This window comes from Oncorhynchus gorbuscha, linkage group LG16, assembly GCF_021184085.1.
Source record: "Oncorhynchus gorbuscha isolate QuinsamMale2020 ecotype Even-year linkage group LG16, OgorEven_v1.0, whole genome shotgun sequence".
In the NCBI taxonomy this organism is placed as follows: Eukaryota; Metazoa; Chordata; class Actinopteri; order Salmoniformes; family Salmonidae; genus Oncorhynchus; species Oncorhynchus gorbuscha.
The window spans coordinates 91,786,220-91,811,738 of NC_060188.1; the positions used below are offsets into that span (position 1 = coordinate 91,786,220).

Sequence of the window (25,519 nt, forward strand, 5' to 3'; positions counted from 1 at the left end):
GGTCGGAATGAACTTTTTAAATCTGCTTTGTCTTGGTCGAGGAGGAGGAGATTCATTCTAGAACCAATGACGTCATGTTATTGTAAATAAACTGTTGTTGGTGGTTACATGGCAGCGCGCTCCGAGAATAAATACCATTATCTCATTTTGATAAGACTGGTCTCCGTCTATTTTTATGCAAATAAGAATCTTACAAATTCTCATAAAATAGACTTAGTGAATTAAATGAATGAAAACATATTGGAATAATGAAATTATACCAACAGTTGTATGCTCTGTAAACAATATGTCCAGTCTGACAATGAGAATGGTCTGTAATAATAATGTAATGGACTGTAATAATAATAATGAATGGATTAACATAAATGACTGTAACCAAAATAACATTGAAGTTTCAAAATTATTATAATTAAAGGTACATGTACTACTGGTGCTATATATAATGGGGACTTGATAGACACTAACAATCAAATGCTTTAAATTCACACAGTGAAGTTATGAATCAATTCATGTGCAAAAATTGCCTAAGCAAGTGAAATAGATAATAAACAAAAGTGAAATAAAGAATAAGAAATGAAGAGTAAACATTTTTTTGTCTCTCTCCGTGTCTGTCTGTCTGTCTGTCTGTCTGTCTGTCTGTCTGTCTGTCTGTCTGTCTGTCTGTCTGTCTGTCTGTCTGTCTGTCTGTCTGTCTGTCTCCCTGTCTGTCTGTCTGTCTGTCTGTCTGTCTGTCTGTGTGTCTGTGTCTCTCTCTCTCTCCGTCTCTCTCTCTCTCCGTGTCTCTCTCTCTCCGTGTCTCTCTCTCTCTCCGTGTCTCTCTCTCTCCGTGTCTCTCTCTCTCTCCGTGTCTCTCTCTCTCTCCGTCTGTCTCTCTCTCTCTCGTGTCTCTCTCTCTCCCGTGTCTCTCTCTCTCTCCGTGTCTGTCTGTCTCTCCGTGTCTCTCTCTGTCTGTCTGTCGTGTCTCTCTCTGTCTGTCTGTCTGTGTCTCTCTCTCTGTCTGTCTGTGTCTCTCTCTGTCTGTGTCTCTCTCTCTGTCTGTCTCTCTCTCTCCGTGTCTCTCTCTCTCCTGTCTGTCTGTCTCTCGTGTCTCTCTCTCTCTGTGTCTCTCTGTCTCCGTGTCTCTCTCTGTCTGTGTCTCTCTCTCTCTGTCGTGTCTCTCTCTCTGTCTGTCTGTGTCTCTCTCTCTCCGTGTCTCTCTCTCTCCGTGTCTCTCTCTCTCCGTGTCTCTCTGTCTGTCTGTCTGTCTCTCTCTCTCCGTGTCTGTCTGTCTGTCTGTCTGTCTCTCTCTCTCTGTGTCTGTCTGTCTGTCTGTCTGTCTCTCTCTCTCTGTGTCTGTCTGTCTATCTGTCTGTCTCTCTCTCTGTCTGTGTCTGTCTGTCTGTCTGTCTGTCTGTCTGTCTCTCTCCCTGTCTGTCTGTCTGTCTGTCTCTCTCTCTCCCTGTCTGTCTGTCTGTCTGTCTGTCTCTCTCTCTCTCCCTGTCTCTCTCTCTCCCTGTCTCTCTCTCTCCCTGTCTGTCTGTCTGTCTGTCTGTCTCTCTCTCTCTCCGTGTCTGTCTGTCTCTCTCTCTCTCCGTGTCTGTCTGTCTCCGTGTCTCTCTCTCTCCGTGTCTCTCTCTCTCCGTGTCTCTCTCTCTCCGTGTCTCTCTCTCTCTCCGTGTCTCTCTCTCTCTCCGTGTCTCTCTCTCTCTCTGTGTCTCTCTCTCTCTCCGTGTCTCTCTCTCTCTCCGTGTCTCTCTCTCTCTCCGTGTCTCTCTCTCTCTCCGTGTCTCTCTCTCTCTCCGTGTCTCTCTCTCTCCGTGTCTCTCTCTCTCCGTGTCTCTCTCTCTCCGTGTCTGTCTGTCTCTCTCTCTCTCTCTCTCTCTCTCTCTCTCTCTCTCTCTCTCTGTCTCTCTGTCTCTCTGTCTCTCTGTCTCTCTGTCTCTCTGTCTCTCTCTCTCTCTCTCTGTCTCTCTGTCTCTCTGTCTCTCTGTCTCTCTGTCTCTCTGTCTCTCTGTCTCTCTGTCTCTCTCTCTCTCTGTCTGTGTCTCTCTCTCTCTGTCTGTGTCTCTCTCTCTCTCTTGTCTGTCTCTCTCTCTCTCCTTGTCTCTCTCTCTCTCTCTCTCCTTGTCTGTCTCTCTCTCTCTCTCTCTGTCTGTCTGTCTCTCTCTCTCTCCTTGTCTGTCTGTCTCTCTCTCTCTCTCTTGTCTGTCTGTCTCTCTCTCTCTCCTTGTCTGTCTGTCTCTCTCTCTCTCCTTGTCTGTCTGTCTCTCTCTCTCTCCTTGTCTGTCTGTCTGCAGAACGAGATCTTATACGAGAAGAAAAAGAAGCGCCGCCGTCTTCGACTGAAGCGTCTCGGTAAGAGACCCGCCTCCGCCACGCCCCAGGATGCCGCCCAGCCAATCGACGACTGGGAGAAGGAGACTCGTCAGGTGGACTTTGTGAACATGGCGTGCGAGTGCGAAGCGGTCATCTGCTGTCGTGTCACGCCAAAACAAAAGGCCAACGTGGTCAGCCTGGTGAAGAAGTATAAGAAGGCTGTCACGCTGTCCATCGGAGATGGAGCCAACGACGTCAACATGATAAAGAGTACGGGAGGAGATTCATTTAATTACTCTAAGTTATTCATTATTTATTAGTCATTGTTAAAGCTAGAATCTTTAATTGAAAAAATAAGTGGCGGCCTCCCGGGTGGCGCAGTGGTTAAGGGCGCTGTACTGCAGCGCCAGCTGTGCCACCAGAGACCCTGGCTTTGTCGTAACCGGCCGCGACCGGGAGGTCCGTGGGGTGACGCACAATTGGCCTAGCGTCGTCCGGGTTAGGGAGGGCTTGGTCGGTAGGGATGTCCTTGTCTCATCGCGCACCAGCGACTCCTGTGGCGGGCCGGCCTCAGTGCGCGCTAGCCAAGGTTGCCAGGTGCACAGTGTTTCCTCCGACACATTGGTGCGGCTGGCTTCCGGGTTGGATGTGCGCTGTGTTAAGAAGCAGAGTGACTTGGTTGGGTTGTGTATCGGAGGACGCATGACTTTGAGCCTTAGTCTCTCCCGAGCCCGTACAGGAGTTGTAGCGATGAGACAAGATAGTAGCTACTACAACAATTGGAGACCATGAAATTGGGGAGAAAAAAAGGGGTAAAATTCAACAAAATAAAGAAGGAAAGAAAGAAAAAAACAAATAAGTGGCTGTTTTAAAAAAATTCATAGACCGCTCTGGATGCAATAACTGACCGTCCATTATATAAAAATGATAGTTTTAACCATGCTATACGGCTATACTGTGTTTTTATTTTTACATTGTTAAAATATTGGCATGAAACAAGCTTCTTTTCTGGATTCTGATGGGGTACGACAGTTGAACTGAGCTCATGAAGCATTTATACGTTTATATTCTTCAGGAATCAATGACTATACAGGATATCATTAATTTGATGTAGCAACTAAAGATTATAGCTTTAAAGATTACTTGTATTTTCAGGTTAATTACCATAGGGTTAGAAATGTATTAAATGAATATTGATTGCTATTATACTCTTGACCCCGTTTACTTCAAGCTAAATGTATACTAATGTGGTGGTTGAGATCAAGATTGTTTGATATCGATTCTGCTCCTTGCCCTGCTCAAAAGGATCCCCTACAGTTCACCATTACTGACTACTTCTTTCTCCCTGTCTCTCTCCATCTGTACTTCTCCCTGTCTCGCTCCGTCTGTACTTCTCCCTGTCTCTCTCCGTCTGTACTTCTCCCTGTCTCTCTCCGTCTGTACTTCTCCCTGTCTCTCTCCGTCTGTACTTCTCCCTGTCTCGCTCCGTCTGTACTTCTCCCTGTCTCGCTCCGTCTGTACTTCTCCCTGTCTCGCTCCGTCTGTACTTCTCCCTGTCTCGCTCCGTCTGTACTTCTCCCTGTCTCTCTCCGTCTGTACTTCTCCCTGTCTCTCTCCGTCTGTACTTCTCCCTGTCTCTCTCCGTCTGTACTTCTCCCTGTCTCTCTCCGTCTGTACTTCTCCCTGTCTCTCTCCGTCTGTACTTCTCCCTGTCTCTCTCCGTCTGTACTTCTCCCTGTCTCTCTCCGTCTGTACTTCTCCCTGTCTCGCTCCGTCTGTACTTCTCCCTGTCTCGCTCCGTCTGTACTTCTCCCTGTCTCGCTCCGTCTGTACTTCTCCCTGTCTCTCTCCGTCTGTACTTCTCCCTGTCTCTCTCCGTCTGTACTTCTCCCTGTCTCGCTCCGTCTGTACTTCTCCCTGTCTCGCTCCGTCTGTACTTCTCCCTGTCTCGCTCCGTCTGTACTTCTCCCTGTCTCGCTCCGTCTGTACTTCTCCCTGTCTCGCTCCGTCTGTACTTCTCCCTGTCTCTCATTCAATTACATTTAAATTCAATAGACTTTATTGACATGGGCAAGTTAAATCACTTACATTGTCCAAGTACATAACAACAATGGTGGGACTAACAGTAATAATAATAGTTGTAATGATTTTCCCCTCTCCAGCTGCAGACATCGGTGTGGGTATATCATATTCTCTGTTTTTGTCCCCCCCCCTTTCCAGCTGCAGACATCGGTGTGGGTATATCATATTCTCTGTTTTTGTCCCCCCCCCAGCTGCAGACATCGGTGTGGGTATATCATATTCTCTGTTTTTGTCCCCCCCCCTCTCCAGCTGCAGACATCGGTGTGGGTATATCATATTCTCTGTTTTTGTCCCCCCTATCCAGCTGCAGACATCGGTGTGGGTATATCATATTCTCTGTTTTTGTCCCCCCTCTCCAGCTGCAGACATCGGTGTGGGTATATCATATTCTCTGTTTTTGTCCCCCCTATCCAGCTGCAGACATCGGTGTGGGTATATCATATTCTCTGTTTTTGTCCCCCCTATCCAGCTGCAGACATCGGTGTGGGTATATCATATTCTCTGTTTTTGTCCCCCTATCCAGCTGCAGACATCGGTGTGGGTATATCATATTCTCTGTTTTTGTCCCCCCTATCCAGCTGCAGACATCGGTGTGGGTATATCATATTCTCTGTTTTTGTCCCCCCCCCTCTCCAGCTGCAGACATCGGTGTGGGTATATCATATTCTCTGTTTTTGTCCCCCCCCCTCTCCAGCTGCAGACATCGGTGTGGGTATATCATATTCTCTGTTTTTGTCCCCCCTCTCCAGCTGCAGACATCGGTCCTCTGTCTCTCCAGCTGCAGACATCGGTTGGGTATATCATATTCTCTGTTTTGTCCCCCTCTCCAGCTGCAGACATCGGTGTGGGTATATCATATTCTCTGTTTTTGTCCCCCCTCTCCAGCTGCAGACATCGGTGTGGGTATATCATATTCTCTGTTTTTGTCCCCCCCCCAGCTGCAGACATCGGTGTGGGTATATCATATTCTCTGTTTTTGTCCCCCCTCTCCAGCTGCAGACATCGGTGTGGGTATATCATATTCTCTGTTTTTGTCCCCCCCTCTCTCCAGCTGCAGACATCGGTGTGGGTATATCTGGACAGGAGGGCATGCAGGCGGTGATGTCCAGTGACTATGCCTTCGCTCAGTTCCGGTACCTGGAGCGTCTCCTGCTGGTCCACGGTCGCTGGTCCTACATCCGCATGTGCAAGTTCCTCCGCTTCTTCTTCTTCAAGAACTTTGCCTTCACCCTGGTCCACTTCTGGTACTCCTTCTTCAATGGGTTCTCAGCTCAGGTGAGGGAATGTTCTAGAGGTAGGGTGTGTACCGAACGGCAACTTATTTACTATATCAGGGCTGCCAAACCCTGTTCCTGGGGATCTACCCTCCTGTAGGTTTTCACTCCAACCCCAGTTGTAACTAACCTGATTTAGCTTAGCAACCAGCTCATTCCTTATAATCAGGTATGTTAGATTAGGGTTGAAGTGAAAACCTGTAGGACTGTAGGTCTCCAGGAATGGAGTTGGACAGCCCTGCACCACATAGTAGTGAGCGCACGGCGCGGGGACAGTAGCAGACTCGGTAGCAGGATGGACAGTAGCAGACTCTGTAGCAGGATGGACAGTAGCAGACTCTGTAGCAGGATGGACAGTAGCAGACTCTGTAGCAGGATGGACAGTAGCAGACTCTGTAGCAGGATGGACAGGTTAGCAGGATGGACAGTAGCAGACTCTGTAGCAGGATGGACAGTAGCAGACTCTGTAGCAGGATGGACAGTAGCAGACTCTGTAGCAGGATGGACAGTAGCAGACTCTGTAGCAGGATGGACAGTAGCAGACTCTGTAGCAGGATGGACAGTAGCAGACTCTGTAGCAGGATGGACAGTAGCAGACTCTGTAGCAGGATGGACAGTAGCAGACTCTGTAGCAGGATGGACAGTAGCAGACTCTGTAGCAGGATGGACAGTAGCAGACTCTGTAGCAGGATGGACAGTAGCAGACTCTGTAGCAGGATGGACAGTAGCAGACTCTGTAGCAGGATGGACAGTAGCAGACTCTGTAGCAGGATGGACAGTAGCAGACTCTGTAGCAGGATGGACAGTAGCAGACTCTGTAGCAGGATGGACAAGCAGGATGGACAGTAGCAGACTCTGTAGCAGGATGGACAGTAGCAGACTCTGTAGCAGGATGGACAGTAGCAGACTCTGTAGCAGGATGGATAGTAGCAGACTCTGTAGCAGGATGGACATACTGCAGACTCTGTAGCAGGATGGATTGTTAAAATAGACTCTGAAGCAGGATGGACAGTAGCAGACTCTGTAGCAGGATGGACAGTAGCAGACTCTGTAGTTTATATTCTTCAGGATGGACAGTAGCAGACTCTGTAGCAGGATGGACAGTAGCAGACTCTGTAGCAGGATGGACAGTAAGACTCTGTAGCAGGATGGACAGTAGCAGACTCTGTAGCAGGATGGACAGTAGCAGACTCTGTAGCAGGATGGACAGTAGCAGACTCTGTAGCAGGATGGGAGCAAATGTATACTAATGTGGTGGTTGAGATCAAGATTGTTTGAGGATGGACTGTAGCCCAGACTCGGTAGCAGGATGGACAGTAGCAGACTCGGTAGCAGGATGGACAGTAGCAGACTCGGTAGCAGGATGGACAGTAGCAGACTCGGTAGCAGGATGGACAGTAGCAGACTCCCGGTAGCAGGATGGACAGTAGCAGACTCGGTAGCAGGATGGACAGTAGCAGACTCGGTAGCAGGATGGACAGTAGCAGACTCCGGTAGCAGGATGGACAGTAGCAGACTCGGTAGCAGGATGGACAGTAGCAGACCTGTAGCAGGATGGACAGTAGCAGACTTCGGTAGCAGGATGGACAGTAGCAGACTCCGGTAGCAGGATGGACAGTAGCAGACTCGGTAGCAGGATGGACAGTAGCAGACTCCTGTAGCAGGATGGACAGTAGCAGACTCGGTAGCAGGATGGACAGTAGCAGACTCGGTAGCAGGATGGACAGTAGCAGACTCGGTAGCAGGATGGACAGTAGCAGACTCGGTAGCAGGATGGACAGTAGCAGACTCGGTAGCAGGATGGACAGTAGCAGACTTCGGTAGCAGGATGGACAGTAGCAGACTCGGTAGCAGGATGGACAGTAGCAGACTCGGTAGCAGGATGGACAGTAGCAGACTCGGTAGCAGGATGGACAGTAGCAGACTCGGTAGCAGGATGGACAGTAGCAGACTCGGTAGCAGGATTCAGTAGCAGATCGGTAGCAGGATGGACAGTAGCAGACTCGGTAGCAGGATGGACAGTAGCAGACTCGGTAGCAGGATGGACAGTAGCAGACTCGGTAGCAGGATGGACAGTAGCAGACGGTAGCAGGATGGACAGTAGCAGACTCCCGGTAGCAGGATGGACAGTAGCAGACTCGGTAGCAGGATGGACAGTAGCAGACTCGGTAGCAGGATGGACAGTAGCAGACTCTGTAGCAGGATGGACAGTAGCAGACTCTGTAGCAGGATGGACAGTAGCAGACTCTGTAGCAGGATGGACAGTAGCAGACTCTGTAGCAGGATGGACAGTAGCAGACTCTGTAGCAGGATGGACAGTAGCAGACTCTCAGGATGGAGCAGTGCAGACTCTGTAGCAGGATGGACAGTAGCAGACTCTGTTTTAGCAGGATGGACTCCAGCAGACTCTGTAGCAGGATGGACAGTAGCAGACTCTGTAGCAGGATGGACAGTAGCAGACTCTGCAGCAGGATGGGTAGCAGACTCTGTAGCAGGATGGACAGTAGCAGACTCTGTAGCAGGATGGACAGTAGCAGACTCTGTAGCAGGATGGACAGTAGCAGACTCTGTAGCAGGATGGACAGTAGCAGACTCTGTAGCAGGATGGACAGTAGCAGACTCTGTAGCAGGATGGACAGTAGCAGACTCTGTAGCAGGATTAGCAGACTCTGTAGCAGGATGGACAGTAGACTCAGACTCTGTAGCAGGATGGACAGTAGCAGACTCTGTAGCAGGATGGACAGTAGCAGACTCTGTAGCAGGATTGAGCAGACTCAGTAGCAGACTCTGTAGCAGGATGGACAGTAGCAGACTCTGTAGCAGGATGGACAGTAGCAGACTCTGTAGCAGGATGGACAGTAGCAGACTCTGTAGCAGGATGGACAGTAGCAGACTCTGTAGCAGGATGGACAGTAGCAGACTCTGTAGCAGGATGGACAGTAGCAGACTCTGTAGCAGGATGGACAGTAGCAGACTCTGTAGCAGGATGGACAGTAGCAGATCAGGATGGACAGTAGCAGACTCTGGATGGACCTAGCAGACTCTGTAGCAGGATGGACAAGCAGACTCTGTAGCAGGATGGACAGTAGCAGACTCTGTAGCAGGATGGACAGTAGCAGACTCTGTAGCAGGATGGAGTAGCAGACTCTGTAGCAGGATGGACAGTAGCAGACTCTGTAGCAGGATGGACAGTAGCAGACTCTGTAGTTCAACCCCAGGATGGACAGTAGCAGACTCTGTAGCAGGATGGACAGTAGCAGACTCTGTAGCAGGATGGACAGTAGCAGACTCTGTATGGAAGTAGCAGGATGTAGCAGGATGGACAGTAGCAGACTCTGTAGCAGGATGGACAGTAGCAGACTCTGTAGCAGGATGGACAGTAGCAGACTCTGTAGCAGGATGGACAGTAGCAGACTCTGTAGCAGGATGGACAGTAGCAGACTCTGTAGCAGGATGGACAGTAGCAGACTCTGTAGCAGGATGGACAGTAGCAGACTCTGTAGCAGGATGGACAGTAGCAGACTCTGTAGCAGGATGGACAGTAGCAGAGGTAGCAGGATGGACAGTAGCAGACTCGGTAGCAGGATGGACAGTAGCAGACTCGGTAGCAGGATGGACAGTAGCAGACTCGGTAGCAGGATGGACAGTAGCAGACTCGGTAGCAGGATGGACAGTAGCAGACTCGGTAGCAGGATGGACAGTAGCAGATGGACAGGTAGCAGGATGGACAGTGGACAGTAGCAGACTCGGTAGCAGGATGGACAGTAGCAGACTCGGTAGCAGGATGGCAGGATGGACACTCGGTAGCAGGATGGACAGTAGCAGGTAGCAGGATGGACAGTAGCAGACTCGGTAGCAGGATGGACAGTAGCAGACTCGGTAGCAGGATGGACAGTAGCAGACTCGGTAGCAGGATGGACAGTAGCAGACTCGGTAGCAGGATGGACAGTAGCAGACTCGGTAGCAGGATGGACAGTAGCAGACTCGGTAGCAGGATGGACAGTAGCAGACTCGGTAGCAGGATGGACAGTAGCAGACTCGGTAGCAGGATGGACAGTAGCAGACTCGGTAGCAGGATGGACAGTAGCAGACTCGGTAGCAGGATGGACAGTAGCAGACTCGGTAGCAGGATGGACAGTAGCAGACTCTGTAGCAGGATGGACAGTAGCAGACTCTGTAGCAGGATGGACAGTAGCAGACTCTGTAGCAGGATGGACAGTAGCAGACTCTGTAGCAGGATGGACAGTAGCAGACTCGGTAGCAGGATGGACAGTAGCAGTCACGCTGTCTCTCTCATGTATTCATTGACCCCTTATCTAGACTGACTTAAAAAAATTTTTTTTTACTTTAGTAACTTTCCGTAACATCTACTATGGTCCTTCTGTAGCTCAGTTGGTAGAGCATGGCGCTTGTAACGCCAGGGTAGTGGGTTCGATCCCCGGGACCACCCATACGTAGAATGTATGCACACATGACTGTAAGTCGCTTTGGATAAAAGCGTCTGCTAAATGGCATATGTTAGTAAAGAGGATTTATCCTAAATGCGTACATGTATGACAGAAGAATGAATGAATGATGATTATTTTATTTCTGACTTTTTGTTCCCACTCCAGGTTGCCTATGAAGACTGGTTCATTACTTTATACAACGTGATGTACAGCTCCCTTCCCGTCCTGTTGGTTGGCTTATTGGATCAGGTAAGCTTTAAATATGACACACGGACAATGGTTGAACATCCGAAACATTTGTCTTGGCGTTATCACCTCTTGTTGAAAATAATATATTAGTGTAAAAAAAAACATGTTGAAATTCTCCTACTTGAATTTATGTTCTTTACATGTTTTTAAAAATTATTCACATTTTAATCAAAATCCTTTTTGTATTTTCATCACTCAATGACTCCTATGTGTCATATGATCTGAAGGAGACAATGTTTAGCTAATACTGAGTTAAGGTGGGCCTTTACGCTTCAGCAAACAAAGGCAAGGAGGGTTGCTCAACAAACGATGACAAAAATCATGACCAAGAAAAACTTCCAAAAGGACTAATTCTAGGAGTTGGAACATTCAACAACAAAAGGCAGAGATTTGATTTAATTTTTTTGCTCAGTTTAATCCGTTGTTCTTCAAGATGAGAGCGGGTGACTGACGTCTCCTTCAGCCCTGTGTAGGATCTTCTGAAATTTAACTGGGGACCTCTGAGACAATATATAATCTGATTATCAAACAATATACTTTTAAAAAAATTATATTCAAATGGTTGTAGAATACAACCGATTTAGTTTCAACTAAGAACGTCTTACACTATTCAAATACGGGAACTAAAATTGAGGTATTATGGACACACAGGGTTAACTGTGCCACATAATAATCCCCAGTTTACAATTGGCTCATTCATCCCCCTCCTCTCCCCTGTGACTATTCCCCAGGTCGTTTGCTGTAAATGAGAACGTGTTCTCAGTCAACTTACCTGGTAAAATAAGGGGGGACTAAGGAGTATAATTTTTCCAACTGGGGTCCCCTCCAAGTGTCAATGTGGAGTTGAGTGCAGTAGGAGTTTGGGAACCCCTGAGCTAATATGTCATTTCTGTTTCCTGTTTCCTTGAAGGATGTGAACGACAAACTGAGTAGAAAGTTCCCCAAGTTATACCTTCCTGGTCAGCAGGGGGCGCTGTTCAACTACAAGAACTTCTTCATCAGTCTGTTCCACGGCATCTTCACCTCTCTGGTGGTCTTCTTCATCCCGTACGGGGCGTTCCTCCAGACCATGGGGCAGAACGGAGAGGCACCGTCAGACTACCAGTCCCTGGCTGTGGTTATGGCTTCCTCTCTCATCTTCACAGTCAACATGCAGGTAGCTGGAGAATGATTGGTTGATTGATTGGTTGATTGATTGGATTGGGTGCTGTTCTTTTTTTTTTTTAAAAGAAAACTGTTCACCTCGAATGCCAAGACTGATGAGGTAATTTTTATAGCTGTTAACAAGTGATGTATTTTCCTGTCTCTTCTGTCCTCTCCCAGATCTCTCTGGAGACGTCATACTGGACCTTCGTGAACTGCTTCGCCGTCCTCTGCAGTATAGCCATATACTTCGGCATCATGTTCGATATCCACAGTGCAGGAATCCACGTCATCTTCCCGTCAACCTTCACTTTCACCGGTGAGTTCTGCTTAATAGCTGCGGTGTATTCATCAGTAGCCCACCGTTGTGAAATCTTTAAACCTAACTTTATGGTCTACCAGCCACTGGGGCAGATAGAGGAAAAAAATATACCAAACACTCAGAATTCTTACTAGCCAATACATTTATTTGCCATATTAACACCAAAGACCGCAGAAACTCGAGATCCCCAGTTTTTCTTCTTCAGGTTTTCACTCTCAAAATCACACTTTAAAAAAAACAACATGAAAACACAAAAATGTGGATGTTCTAATCCATAACAATGCTTAAATCACATCAGGAGACCTCTTAAATAAATATCAGAGGGTATAGTTACCCAGTCTTTAAGTTTAAAATGCGCACCTGCCTGAGCATCAGCAGAGTTTGCAAAAAACAAAAGACCACAGGATTGAATACAAATCATCATATCATCACATTCTGCCAGGTAAAAGCCTACTTTGAAGTTAGCATTTAATTTATAATGTTGGGATGGGAAAGCCTTTTATGACCGTTTCAGCACCGCTAACTGGCTACACAAAGTGCTACCCAGGGATTCCCGTGCTGTGACATCTACAAAATAAGTTGCAAAAAAATACAAAATCACTGATGCATTCTTTTAATATTCTTTTACATGTTCGGATTGAACAAATCATCTGAGCTGCATTTATTAACAACTGCACAGAGAAGCCTATCATCACCACAGTTATTAACAACTGCACAGAGAAGCCTATCATCACCACAGTTATTAACAACGGCACAGAGAAGCCTATCATCACCACAGTTATTAACAACTGCACAGAGAAGCCTATCATCACCACAGTTATTAACAACTGCACAGAGAAGCCTATCATCACCACAGTTATTAACAACTGCACAGAGAAGCCTATCATCACCACAGTTATTAACAACTGCACAGAGAAGCCTATCATCACCACAGTTATTAACAACGGCACAGAGAAGCCTATCATCACCACAGTTATTAACAACGGCACAGAGAAGCCTATCATCACCACAGTTATTAACAACTGCACAGAGAAGCCTATCATCACCACAGTTATTAACAACTGCACAGAGAAGCCTATCATCACCACAGTTATTAACAATGGCACAGAGAAGCCTATCATCACCACAGTTATTAACAACTGCACAGAGAAGCCTATCATCACCACAGTTATTATCTGGGTGACTGTTCCCCTGGTTACACTGGTGCTCCCAACCAAAATGGCTGACTATGATAATGAGCAATTATTGATGTTTTGTTTTTGTTTTCCCATGTGTATTAGGAGTGGCCTCTAACGCGCTCAGACAGCCCTATCTGTGGCTGACCATCATCCTGACTGTGGGGATCACCCTGCTTCCTGTCATCTGTATCCAGTTCCTCTACAAAACCATATGGCCGTCCGTTGGAGACAATGTAAGACCTGCTGTACGACAGGAAGAAAAATACTTGATTTATAATCTGTAACGTGTTTGGGATGATATGTCCATTGGCCAAACCGTATGGCCGTCCGTTGGAGGAGACACAAGGCCTAGCTACTACAAATCCAAAAAAAGGACTCTACTCGTTGATATCTGTAACTTTATGGCATCACATGACGTTGATATGTCTGTGATACATAGGATGGGTTCACAGCCACTGCAATGTTGTGAGAGATTTTATAGCAGAACTCAATGTATTAAAACGGAGCACAAAAATCTGACAAACTACATTCCAAGTTTGAAGTGCTCTTGAATGAAAGCCATCACACGCATCCATATTTTTAAAACTTGTTTATAAATGCTAATGTATCATTTGTTTTTCTCCCGCAGGTCCAGAGGAACAGGAAGAAGTATGAGATGGAGGAGGTAGAGGAGGAGAAATCCACTCCCTTCCAGCGAGGAAGACGCTCCCGCCGCTCAGCTTACGCCTTTTCTCACTCCAGAGGCTACGCCGACCTCATCGCGTCCGGCCGCAGCATCAGAAGACGACCTGCTACAGCACGCCCCAACCCCAGGGACAGCATCCGAGAGATCCCCCAGGCCGAGAACATATGAGGGGGTGGAGGCTCACCACACCACACCAGGGCCTGGTCCCAGATCTGTTTGTGCTGTCTTGCCAACTCCTATGGTCCTACAACTCCTGTGGTAAATGTCAGTTTCTGACCATAGGCGTTGTCAAGACGACACAAACAGATCTGTGACCAGGCTAGCCTGTCATGCCTATGCTTTTAGGAGGTTGATGAAGCTGAGACCATATTTGAGGTCTCCCCGGCATGATCTTACTAAGCAAAAGACCCTTCCACCCAAAAGCTTACTGAAGCCCTTTTTAATTGGGGATTTAATGTTTAAGGTTTTGTGTAACAGACAACGTTGTTTATCACAGAATTGCTCGTCATTACTGGGTACTCCAGAGATACCTTGGCCTGTATTGATGAAGCCTTAGTTTGAGTACTGATCTAGGATCAGGTCCCACCCCATGTACACGTAATCTTGTAATTATCTAAAAGGGAATACTGTTCCTAGATCAGCACTTTGTGAATACGGGCCCAAGAGTTTTCGGGTTGGCCTTGTTTAAACGGACTAAATTTAATATATTGTTAATATTATATTTCACTGGATCAGTTGTGAAAATGTATACTTGCAGTGTGTCATAATCATGATTTTATATTTAAATGTACAAGAATTTCAGCTTTATTTTCTGTTCAAAATGCTGGATCCTAGAAGGTATGTTTTCCACAGTTGATTTTATGGTGTCTTTCCTTATTGCTGTGAGTCATTTAACACTCTCTTTATGCACATGGATTCATTGTATACATGCCAATAGAACCCTGCTGAACCAGTTGTTTACGGTGATCCAATAGAACCCTGCTGAACCAGTTGTATACATGCCAATAGAACCCTGCTGAACCAGTTGTTTACTGTGATCTAATAGAACCCTGCTGAACCAGTTGTATACATGCCAATAGAACCCTGCTGAACCAGTTGTTTACGGTGATCCAATAGAACCCTGCTGAACCAGTTGTTTACGGTGATCTAATAGAACCCTGCTGAACCAGTTGTTTACGGTGATCCAATAGAACCCTGCTGAACCAGTTGTTTACGGTGATCTAATAGAACCCTGCTGAACCAGTTGTTTACGGTGATCTAATAGAACCCTGCTGAACCAGTTGTTTACGGTGATCTAATAGAACCCTGCTGAACCAGTTGTTTACGGTGATCTAATAGAACCCTGCTGAACCAGTTGTTTACGGTGATCTAATAGAACCCTGCTGAACCAGTTGTTTACGGTGATCCAATAGAACCCTGCTGAACCAGTTGTTTTGTTTGAACCAGTTGTTTGATCCAATAGAACCCTGCTGAACCAGTTGTTTACGGTGATCCAATAGAACCCTGCTGAACCAGTTGTTTACGGTGATCCAATAGAACCCTGCTGAACCAGTTGTTTACGGTGATCTAATAGAACCCTGCTGAACCAGTTGTTTACGGTGATCCAATAGAACCCTGCTGAACCAGTTGTTTACGGTGATCCAATAGAACCCTGCTGAACCAGTTGTTTACGGTGATTTAATAGAACCCTGCTGAACCTCTGGACTGATTTAGTTTGACCGGTTTTTAGCTGAGCTTTTTTCCAGATCATAAACTGATGCAAATAGCTTCTTGCCATTCTTTAATGAATTGAGCTAGATAACTGTTATTATAGTATCGACACTGTTCGTCCTCGTTTTTTTTTTTTTTGCTTGTTTTTGTAACAGGATGGTGATTACTATGACTTTTGGTGTAAAATGGCAATGGTCTAAATATTTACTTGTGCCTCAAATGGCATTCTACTCCCTATTTAGTGCACTACTTTTAACCAGGGCCTGTGTGGCTTCGGTCAAAAGTAGTGCACTACATAGGCGATAGGGTGCCATTTTGGTATTTAACCATTTGAAATGAAGTATGAATGGAATTGGCAATTTGCAATATTTGCTATGAAGGACCAACCTGCTCAGACGTTTCAATTAGTTTAATATTTTGACTTGGGCTTTGACTCTATCCACAAGGATGCAGTCTTTGGATTGAGTCTCAGCCATGGCTATTTTATTGGCCTAATGCATTATATCAGCCTTTTATCAATATGAGTCTCTGTCGAACAGTACTGTTTAGTGTGTATAAATACTCTTTGTTCTGTTACACACTTCATCATGCTGTATAACAAATGGACTTTGTAACTGTATTTTAAAGGGTTTGTGTATACATTTGCATTATACATTTGTGTATACACAAAACTGAACAATGGCCTTTAGTGGTCAACTGGGCCACTCTTAAAACTACCTTTTTTTTTAATTCTTGTTTTTAGTATATTAATGATATAAAGTACCTTGTAAAATGACTTTGAATAAAGACTGACTATACCGAGAAGCTGCATCATTACAGAAAATGTAAAGATTTATAAGAATCAGTTGTTTTGATGTATGTATCCCCCCCCCACTAGCAACCAAACAGAACCAAATGTAATGAAATGGGGACAGGCGACACGGGCCTACGCAAATTTGTCCAAAGTTTAGTTTGAAAATGTTTTCCGTTTTGAAGTAAAATTATTTCCGTTTCGAAACGAATTTGCAACTGTTTATCTAATTTAGTCAGATGCAAAAGGTTTTGCGACGCGTTCCATTTACTCCAACTGTTTATCTAATTTAGTCAGATGCAAAAGGTTTTGCGACGCGTTCCATTTACTCCAACTGTTTATCTAATTTAGTCAGATGCAAAAGGTTTTGCGACGCGTTCCATTTACTCCAACTGTTTATCTAATTTAGTCAGATGCAAAAGGTTTTGCGACGCGTTCCATTTACTCCAACTGTTTATCTAATTTAGTCAGATGCAAAAGGTTTTGCGACGCGTTCCATTTACTCCAACTGTTTATCTAATTTAGTCAGATGCAAATGGTTTTGCGACGCGTTCCATTTACTCCAACTGTTTATCTAATTTAGTCAGATGCAAAAGGTTTTGCGACGCGTTCCATTTACTCCAACTGTTTATCTAATTTAGTCAGATGCAAAAGGTTTTGCGACGCGTTCCATTTACTCCAACTGTTTATCTAATTTAGTCAGATGCAAAAGGTTTTGCGACGCGTTCCATTTACTCCAACTGTTTATCTAATTTAGTCAGATGCAAAAGGTTTTGCGACGCGTTCCATTTACTCCAACTGTTTATCTAATTTAGTCAGATGCAAAAGGTTTTGCGACGCGTTCCATTTACTCCAACTGTTTATCTAATTTAGTCAGATGCAAAAGGTTTTGCGACGCGTTCCATTTACTCCAACTGTTTATCTAATTTAGTCAGATGCAAAAGGTTTTGCGACGCGTTCCATTTACTCCAACTGTTTATCTAATTTAGTCAGATGCAAAAGGTTTTGCGACGCGTTCCATTTACTCCAACTGTTTATCTAATTTAGTCAGATGCAAAAGGTTTTGCGACGCGTTCCATTTACTCCAACTGTTTATCTAATTTAGTCAGATGCAAAAGGTTTTGCGACGCGTTCCATTTACTCCAACTGTTTATCTAATTTAGTCAGATGCAAAAGGTTTTGCGACGCGTTCCATTTACTCCAACTGTTTATCTATTTTAGTCAGATGCAAAAGGTTTTGCGACGCGTTCCATTTACTCCAAACGTGAAACGTTATGCAACGAAACTAGAGTTTCTATTGGACCATTTCAGGTAGTTCCCTCCCTATTTCATTTGCTCCCGTTTTTAGTTCCAAATGAAACGGGGAAAGGACCTACTGGAATTTGTCCAACCGGAACTCTTGTTTTGCTCCGTTTGCTTCCATTTTGATTCTTTAAACTTCCTGTGATGAATACAGCCCAGCTCTCCATGTTGTCTATAAGACAACCGTTTCATATTTTATATGACAATGACATTGTTGCGTGTTAAGCGGTGTATGTAGGCTACTCCACCATGAACATACATTTTTGCTTGTTTGTATACGTCAGTAACTCCACCTGTGGGACTTAAACTATTACGGACTACTTAGGGATGCACTGCCGCAAGCTGCCCAGTGACACGAGCCTACCAGACAAGCTAAGCTACTTCTATGCTCGCTTCGAGGCAAGCAACACTGAAGCATGCATGAGAGCATCCGCTGTTCTGGACGACTGTGAGTAAGACCATTAAACAGATTGATTACCAGGACGTGTACTCCAAGCATGCGCTGACCAACTGTCCCACTCCAATTTGCATACCGCCCCAACAGCTCCACAGTTGATGCAATCTCTATTGCATTCCACACTGCCCTTTCCCACCTGGACTAAAGGAACACTTACATGAGAATGCTGTTCTTTGACTACAGCTCAACGTACCACACTATAGTGCCCGCAAAGCTCATAACTAAGTTAAGGACCCGGGGTCTAAACACCTCCCTCCGCTCCCAGGTTATAAGGGTAGGTAACAACACATCTGCCACGCTGATCCTCAACACGGGGGCCCCTCAGGGGTGTGTACTCAGTCCCCTCCTGTACTCCTTGTTCACTCATGACTGCAAGGCCAGGCATGACTCCAACACCATCATTAAGGTTGCCGACGACAACGATGATACAGCCTATATGGAGGTCAGAGACGATAACCTCTCCCTTAATGTGATCAAGACAATGGAGATGGTTGTGGGCTACAGAAAAAGCATGTCCCCAGTTTCATCGACGGAGCTGTAGTTGAGCATGTTGAGGGCTTCAAGTTCATTTGTGTCCACATCACCAACAAACTATCATGGTCCAAACATTTACATTTACATTTAAGTCATTTAGCAGACGCTAAACACCAAGACAGTTGTGAAGAGGGCACGACAACACCTATTACCCCTCAGGGGACTGATAAGATTTGGCATGGGTCCTCAGATCCACAAAAAGTTCTACAGCTGCACCGTTGAGAGCATCCTAAATGGTCCTCAGATCCTCAAAAGGTTCTACAGCTGCACCATTGAGAGCATGGTTGCATCACTGCCTGTTATGGCAACTGCTCGGCCTTCGACCACAAGGCAATACAGAAGGTTGTGCGAACGGCCCAGTACATCACCAGAGCCAAGCTTCCTGCCAACCAGGACCTCTATACCAGGCGGTGTCAGAGGAAGGCCCTAAAAATTGCCACAGACTCCAGCCACCCCAGTCATAGACTGTTCTCTTTGCTACTGCACGGCAAGCGGTACCGGAGGACCAAGTCTAGGTCCAAGAGGCTTCTAAACAGCTTCTACCCCCAAGCCATTAGACTTTTGATTTTCTCATCAAATGGCTACCCAGACTAATTTTTCTTAACTGCATTGTTGGTTAAGGTCTTGTAAGTAAGCATTTCACTGTAAGGTTTACACCTGTTATATTCGGAGCGTGTGACACCGGCAGGCCCATTGTGCAGGCCTCACCTGTGTACATTCACTTGCCTCAACCAAGATGGCTGCCAGCGCGAGAGGGTAGTGTTTAATTAAGGCAGAAATATCGACTGACGGTAGAATGTCACAGGTGAACAAGCTACGCACCTGAGACATTGAAAGACACTTAATAACATTATGTAGCTAAAGATAATATATAGCTGTGAGTGTGTTCGATAACACGTTGTTCAGCTACATTAGTCATTGTATTGCACAATTTAGCACTGATGGCTAACAGATGATAGCTAACGTTAGCTAGATTGCAGGTTCTTTAATATTGTAATGTCGCAGTTTCGATAACCTACTACTGACCCCGGAACTGTCCCTGAATATAGCTACTGACCCTGGAACTGTCCCTGATATAGCTACTGACCCTGGAACTGTCCCTGTATATAGCTACTGACCCTGGAACTGTACCTGAATATAGCTTACTGTCCCTAAATATAGCTACTGACCCTGGAACTTCCCTGAATATAGCTACTGACCCTGGAACTGTACCTGAATATAGCTACTGACCCTGGAACTGTACCTGAATATAGCTATTGACCCTGGAACTGTCCCTGAATATAGCTACTGAACCTGGAACTGTCCCTGACTATAGCTACTGACCCTGGAACTGTCCCTGAATAAAGCTACTGACCCTGGAACTGTCCCTGAATAAAGCTACTGACCCTGGAACTGTCCCTGAATAAAGCTACTGACCATGGAACTGTCCCTCAATAAAGCTACTGACCCTGGAACTGTCCCTGAATATAGCTACTGACTTTCTCATGTTCCTGTTAAGTTCTATTTTTTGTGTTTTTGTTCTAATATTATCCGAAATGAGGCTGATGCAACTTGTGAAGATGAAAGCGATGTTTCAAAGGCTGAGATCTGCTCTGACAATTTATAAGTCTACTGCTGATTCTAAGCTTGTCCACTGAATGATACTTGACTGAGACCTAGCCTCTGTATTTAAACAGTGTCCTATAAGAGTGTAGCTGTGTCCCTAACTCCCTCTGTATTTAAACAGTGTCCTATAAGAGTGTAGCTGTGTCCCTAACTCCCTCTGTATTTAAACAGTGTCCTATAAGAGTGTAGCTGTGTCCCTAACTCCCTCTGTATTTAAACAGTGTCCTATAAGAGTGTAGCTGTGTCCCTAACTCCCTCTGTATTTAAACAGTGTCCTATAAGAGTGTAGCTGTGTCCCTAACTCCCTCTGTATTTAAACAGTGTCCTATAAGAGTGTAGCTGTGTCCCTAACTCCCTCTGTATTTAAACAGTGTCCTATAAGAGTGTAGCTGTGTCCCTAACTCCCTCTGTATTTAAACAGTGTCCTATAAGAGTGTAGCTGTGTCCCTAACTCCTCTGTATTTAAACAGTGTCCTATAAGAGTGTAGCTGTGTCCCTAACTCCCTCTGTATTTAAACAGTGTCCTATAAGAGTGTAGCTGTGTCCCTAACTCCCTCTGTATTTAAACAGTGTCCTATAAGAGTGTAGCTGTGTCCCTAACTCCCTCTGTATTTAAACAGTGTCCTATAAGAGTGTAGCTGTGTCCCTAACTCCCTCTGTATTTAAACAGTGTCCTATAAGAGTGTAGCTGTGTCCCTAACTCCCTCTGTATTTAAACAGTGTCCTATAAGAGTGTAGCTGTGTCCCTAACTCCCTCTGTATTTAAACAGTGTCCTAGTGTCCTACAAGAGTGTAGCTGTGTCCCTAACTCCCTCTGTATTTAAACAGTGTCCTATAAGAGTGTAGCTGTGTCCCTAACTCCCTCTGTATTTAAACAGTGTCCTATAAGAGTGTAGCTGTGTCCCTAACTCCCTGTATTTAAACTGTATTTAAACAGTATTTGTCCTATAAGAGTGTAGCTGTGTCCCTAACTCCCTCTGTATTTAAACAGTGTCCTATAAGAGTGTAGCTGTGTCCCTAACTCCCTCTGTATTTAAACAGTGTCCTATAAGAGTGTAGCTGTGTCCCTAACTCCCTCTGTATTTAAACAGTGTCCTATAAGAGTGTAGCTGTGTCCCTAACTCCCTCTGTATTTAAACAGTGTCCTATAAGAGTGTAGCTGTGTCCCTAACTCCCTCTGTATTTAAACAGTGTCCTATAAGAGTGTAGCTGTGTCCCTAACTCCCTCTGTATTTAAACAGTGTCCTATAAGAGTGTAGCTGTGTCCCTAACTCCCTCTGTATTTAAACAGTGTCCTATAAGAGTGTAGCTGTGTCCCTAACTCCCTCTGTATTTAAACAGTGTCCTATAAGAGTGTAGCTGTGTCCCTAACTCCCTCTGTATTTAAACAGTGTCCTATAAGAGTGTAGCTGTGTCCCTAACTCCCTCTGTATTTAAACAGTGTCCTATAAGAGTGTAGCTGTGTCCCTAACTCCCTCTGTATTTAAACAGTGTCCTATAAGAGTGTAGCTGTGTCCCTAACTCCCTCTGTATTTAAACAGTGTCCTATAAGAGTGTAGCTGTGTCCCTAACTCCCTCTGTATTTAAACAGTGTCCTATAAGAGTGTAGCTGTGTCCCTAACTCCCTCTGTATTTAAACAGTGTCCTATAAGAGTGTAGCTGTGTCCCTAACTCCCTCTGTATTTAAACAGTGTCCTATAAGAGTGTAGCTGTGTCCCTAACTCCCTCTGTATTTAAACAGTGTCCTATAAGAGTGTAGCTGTGTCCCTAACTCCCTCTGTATTTAAACAGTGTCCTATAAGAGTGTAGCTGTGTCCCTAACTCCCTCTGTATTTAAACAGTGTCCTATAAGAGTGTAGCTGTGTCCCTAACTCCCTCTGTATTTAAACAGTGTCCTATAAGAGTGTAGCTGTGTCCCTAACTCCCTCTGTATTTAAACAGTGTCCTATAAGAGTGTAGCTGTGTCCCTAACTCCCTCTGTATTTAAACAGTGTCCTATAAGAGTGTAGCTGTGTCCCTAACTCCCTCTGTATTTAAACAGTGTCCTATAAGAGTGTAGCTTTGTCCCTAACTCCCTCTGTATTTAAACAGTGTCCTATAAGAGTGTAGCTGTGTCCCTAACTCCCTCTGTATTTAAACAGTGTCCTATAAGAGTGTAGCTGTGTCCCTAACTCCCTCTGTATTTAAACAGTGTCCTATAAGAGTGTAGCTGTGTCCCTAACTCCCTCTGTATTTAAACAGTGTCCTATAAGAGTGTAGCTGTGTCCCTAACTCCCTCTGTATTTAAACAGTGTCCTATAAGAGTGTAGCCGTGTCCCTGTTGCGTCGTTTTAAATGTTAGGCTGGAATAGACTATTAGGAACCATTTTTTTGTAACAAAATAATTTAGCGATAAATACAGTCGGTTATTCCTTTGTTCCGTGTGGATATAAATAGTATTTCTTGGATATTTCTACAGTTCTGCTATTATTTAGTTGACAGTGCTCCTTTAACATTTAATCTGGATATATTTCCTGGAATTTGCAGACCGCTCAATAGCACTAGTGTAAAGCCTACTACTGGACTGTAGCCTCATCAATAGGTGAATTATAACATAACACATGAAACAGATACAAGTTTAATTTGTTTTAAAGTGTCTATTTTAAAATAATTTTTATCTGAATGTTCAATGTGATTTAACCATCGGGGCACCCGAGTGGCATAGCTGTCTAAGGCACTGCATCTCAGCGCTTGAGGTATCACTACAGGCACCCTGGTTCGAATCCAGGCTGTATCACAACCGGCCGTGATTGGAAGTCCCATAGGACGGCGTACAACTGGCCCAGTGGCGTCCGGGTTCGGCCGGTGTAGACCATCATTGTAAATAAGAATTTGTTCGTAACTGACTTGCCTAGTTAAATAAAATACAAATCTGTGTTGTGTTCAGTTCTGACTGGGACAGACGTAGGCCAGGTTAGGCCAAGTTATCAGAGATTACTATCAAGTTGGGAGTCACTTTCTACTTTTCTGGGACTTAGACAGCTAATGGTAATGGTCTGTCTGCCATTAGATGAAGCTCCCATGCTGCTCGGCACCCCAACCCTCTGTCTGAACCATTAGATGAAGTTCCCATGCTGCTCGGCACCCTAACCCTCTGTCTGAACCATTGGATGAAGTTCCCATGCTGCTCGGCACCCTAACACTCTGTCTGAACCATTAGATGAAGTTCCCATGCTGCTCGGCACCCCAACCCTCTGTCTGAACCATTGGATGAAGTTCCCATGCTGCTCGGCACCCTAACCCTCTGTCTGAACCATTAGATGAAGTTCCCATGCTGCTCGGCACCCCAACCCTCTGTCTGAACCATTAGATGAAGTTCCCATGCTGCTCGGCACCCAACCCTCTGTCTGAACCATTAGATGAAGTTCCCATGCTGCTCGGCACCCTAACCCTCTGTCTGAACCATTAGATGAAGTTCCCATGCTGCTACGCACCCTAACCTTCTGTCTGAACCATTAGATGAAGTTCCCATGCTGCTCGGCACCCTAACCCTCTGTCTGAACCATTGGATGAAGTTCCCATGCTGCTCGGCACCCTGTCTGAACCAACCCTCTGTCTGAACCATTGGATGAAGTTCCCATGCTGCTCGGCGCCCCAACCCTCTGTTTGAACCATTAGATGAAGTTCCCATGCTGCTCGGCGCCCTAACCCTAGTCCGTTGGTATCCCGACACTCAATGTTTTTTGGGTGACCCCCAACTATTGACCCAGTATTTGTGAAGCGGTTATTGGCAAGTGTCCGCTTGATATGAAACCACTCTCACTTGCCAATAGTGACTCTAATGGTGCTTCACGTCAGCCACTGTTGGGGCATGATAATACCAAGGCTAGTCTGCTCTTCAATACTGATAATACCAAGCCCAGTCTGCTCTTCAATACTGATAATACCAAGCCCAGTCTGCTCTTCAATACTGATAATACCAAGCCCAGTCTGCTCTTCAATACTGATAATACCAAGCCTAGTCTGCTCTTCAATACTGATAATACCAAGCCTAGTCTGCTCTTCAATACCATACTGATACCTGGGCTGGTTGCCCCCTTGAGCAAGTCCAGGCCTGCCCACCACGTCTTTATTCTGCTTCTTGTTTGGTACGCCTGGTGACAGTGAGCAAAGACATTTGAAAATAAACGTCATGGCTTCACGGGTGAAATGTCACAATTCAGAAAACCTCTAGTCTTTAGTCATATAGTCATGATCACCTCATGTTCTTTCCTCTCTCTGTCTCTGAGACACATCATCACTCAGGACGTCAGCAGGTAGAGTGGGACTGAGACACATCATCACTCAGGACGTCAGCAGGTAGAGTGGGACTGAGACACATCATCACTCAGGACATCAGCAGGTAGAGTGGGACTGAGACACATCATCACTCAGGACGTCAGCAGGTAGAGTGGGACTGAGACACATCATCACTCAGGACATCAGCAGGTAGAGTGGGACTGAGACACATCATCACTCAGGACGTCAGCAGGTAGAGTGGGACTGAGACACATCATCACTCAGGACGTCAGCAGGTAGAGTGGGACTGAGACACATCATCACTCAGGACATCAGCAGGTAGAGTGGGACTGAGACACATCATCACTCAGGACGTCAGCAGGTAGAGTGGGACGGAGACACATCATCACTCAGGACGTCAGCAGGTAGAGTGGGACTGAGACACATCATCACTCAGGACGTCAGCAGGTAGAGTGGGACTGAGACACATCATCACTCAGGACGTCAGCAGGTAGAGTGGGACTGAGACACATCATCACTCAGGACGTCAGCAGGTAGAGTGGGACTGAGACACATCATCACTCAGGACGTCAGCAGGTAGAGTGGGACTGAGACACATCATCACTCAGGACGTCAGCAGGTAGAGTGGGACTGAGACACATCATCACAGCAGTGGGACTGAGACACATCATCACTCAGCAGGTAGAGTGGGACTGAGACACATCATCACTCAGGACGTCAGCAGGTAGAGTGGGACTGAGACACATCATCACTCAGGACGTCAGCAGGTAGAGTGGGACTGAGACACATCATCACTCAGGACGTCAGCAGGTAGAGTGGGACTGAGACACATCATCACTCAGGACATCAGCAGGTAGAGTGGGACTGAGACACATCACTCAGGACGTCAGCAGGTAGAGTGGGACTGAGACACATCATCACTCAGGACATCAGCAGGTAGAGTGGGACTGAGACACATCACTCAGGACATCAGCAGGTAGAGTGAGACTGAGACACATCATCACTCAGGACGTCAGCAGGATGCAGGTAGAGTGGGTAGCGCTACTGGATGTTGTGACCATGCTGTTCGCTACCAAACAATACTCATATTAACCAGGATCTGTTCCAGCTAATATCATGACGATTGGGACTAATTAGAGTAACTGGGACACACTCAGGGGAACCAAT

The 25,519-nt window shown here is 45.8% G+C and overlaps 1 protein-coding gene across 1 annotated transcript in view; it reads left to right on the forward strand.

The window, feature by feature from the left end:
• The window catches only part of LOC124000543 (phospholipid-transporting ATPase IC-like), a 70,361-nt gene extending 55,257 nt beyond the window's left edge, over positions 1-15,104 (forward strand). Inside the window, exons 22-28 of the mRNA XM_046306995.1 lie at positions 2,277-2,565; positions 5,429-5,652; positions 10,265-10,348; positions 11,259-11,504; positions 11,672-11,810; positions 13,094-13,224; positions 13,620-15,104. Of these exons, the coding sequence (XP_046162951.1) occupies positions 2,277-2,565; positions 5,429-5,652; positions 10,265-10,348; positions 11,259-11,504; positions 11,672-11,810; positions 13,094-13,224; positions 13,620-13,844 (1,338 nt within the window). The 3' untranslated portion in view covers positions 13,845-15,104. The remainder of the gene's footprint in view (positions 1-2,276; positions 2,566-5,428; positions 5,653-10,264; positions 10,349-11,258; positions 11,505-11,671; positions 11,811-13,093; positions 13,225-13,619) is intronic.
• The last annotated feature ends 10,415 nt before the right edge of the window (positions 15,105-25,519 follow it).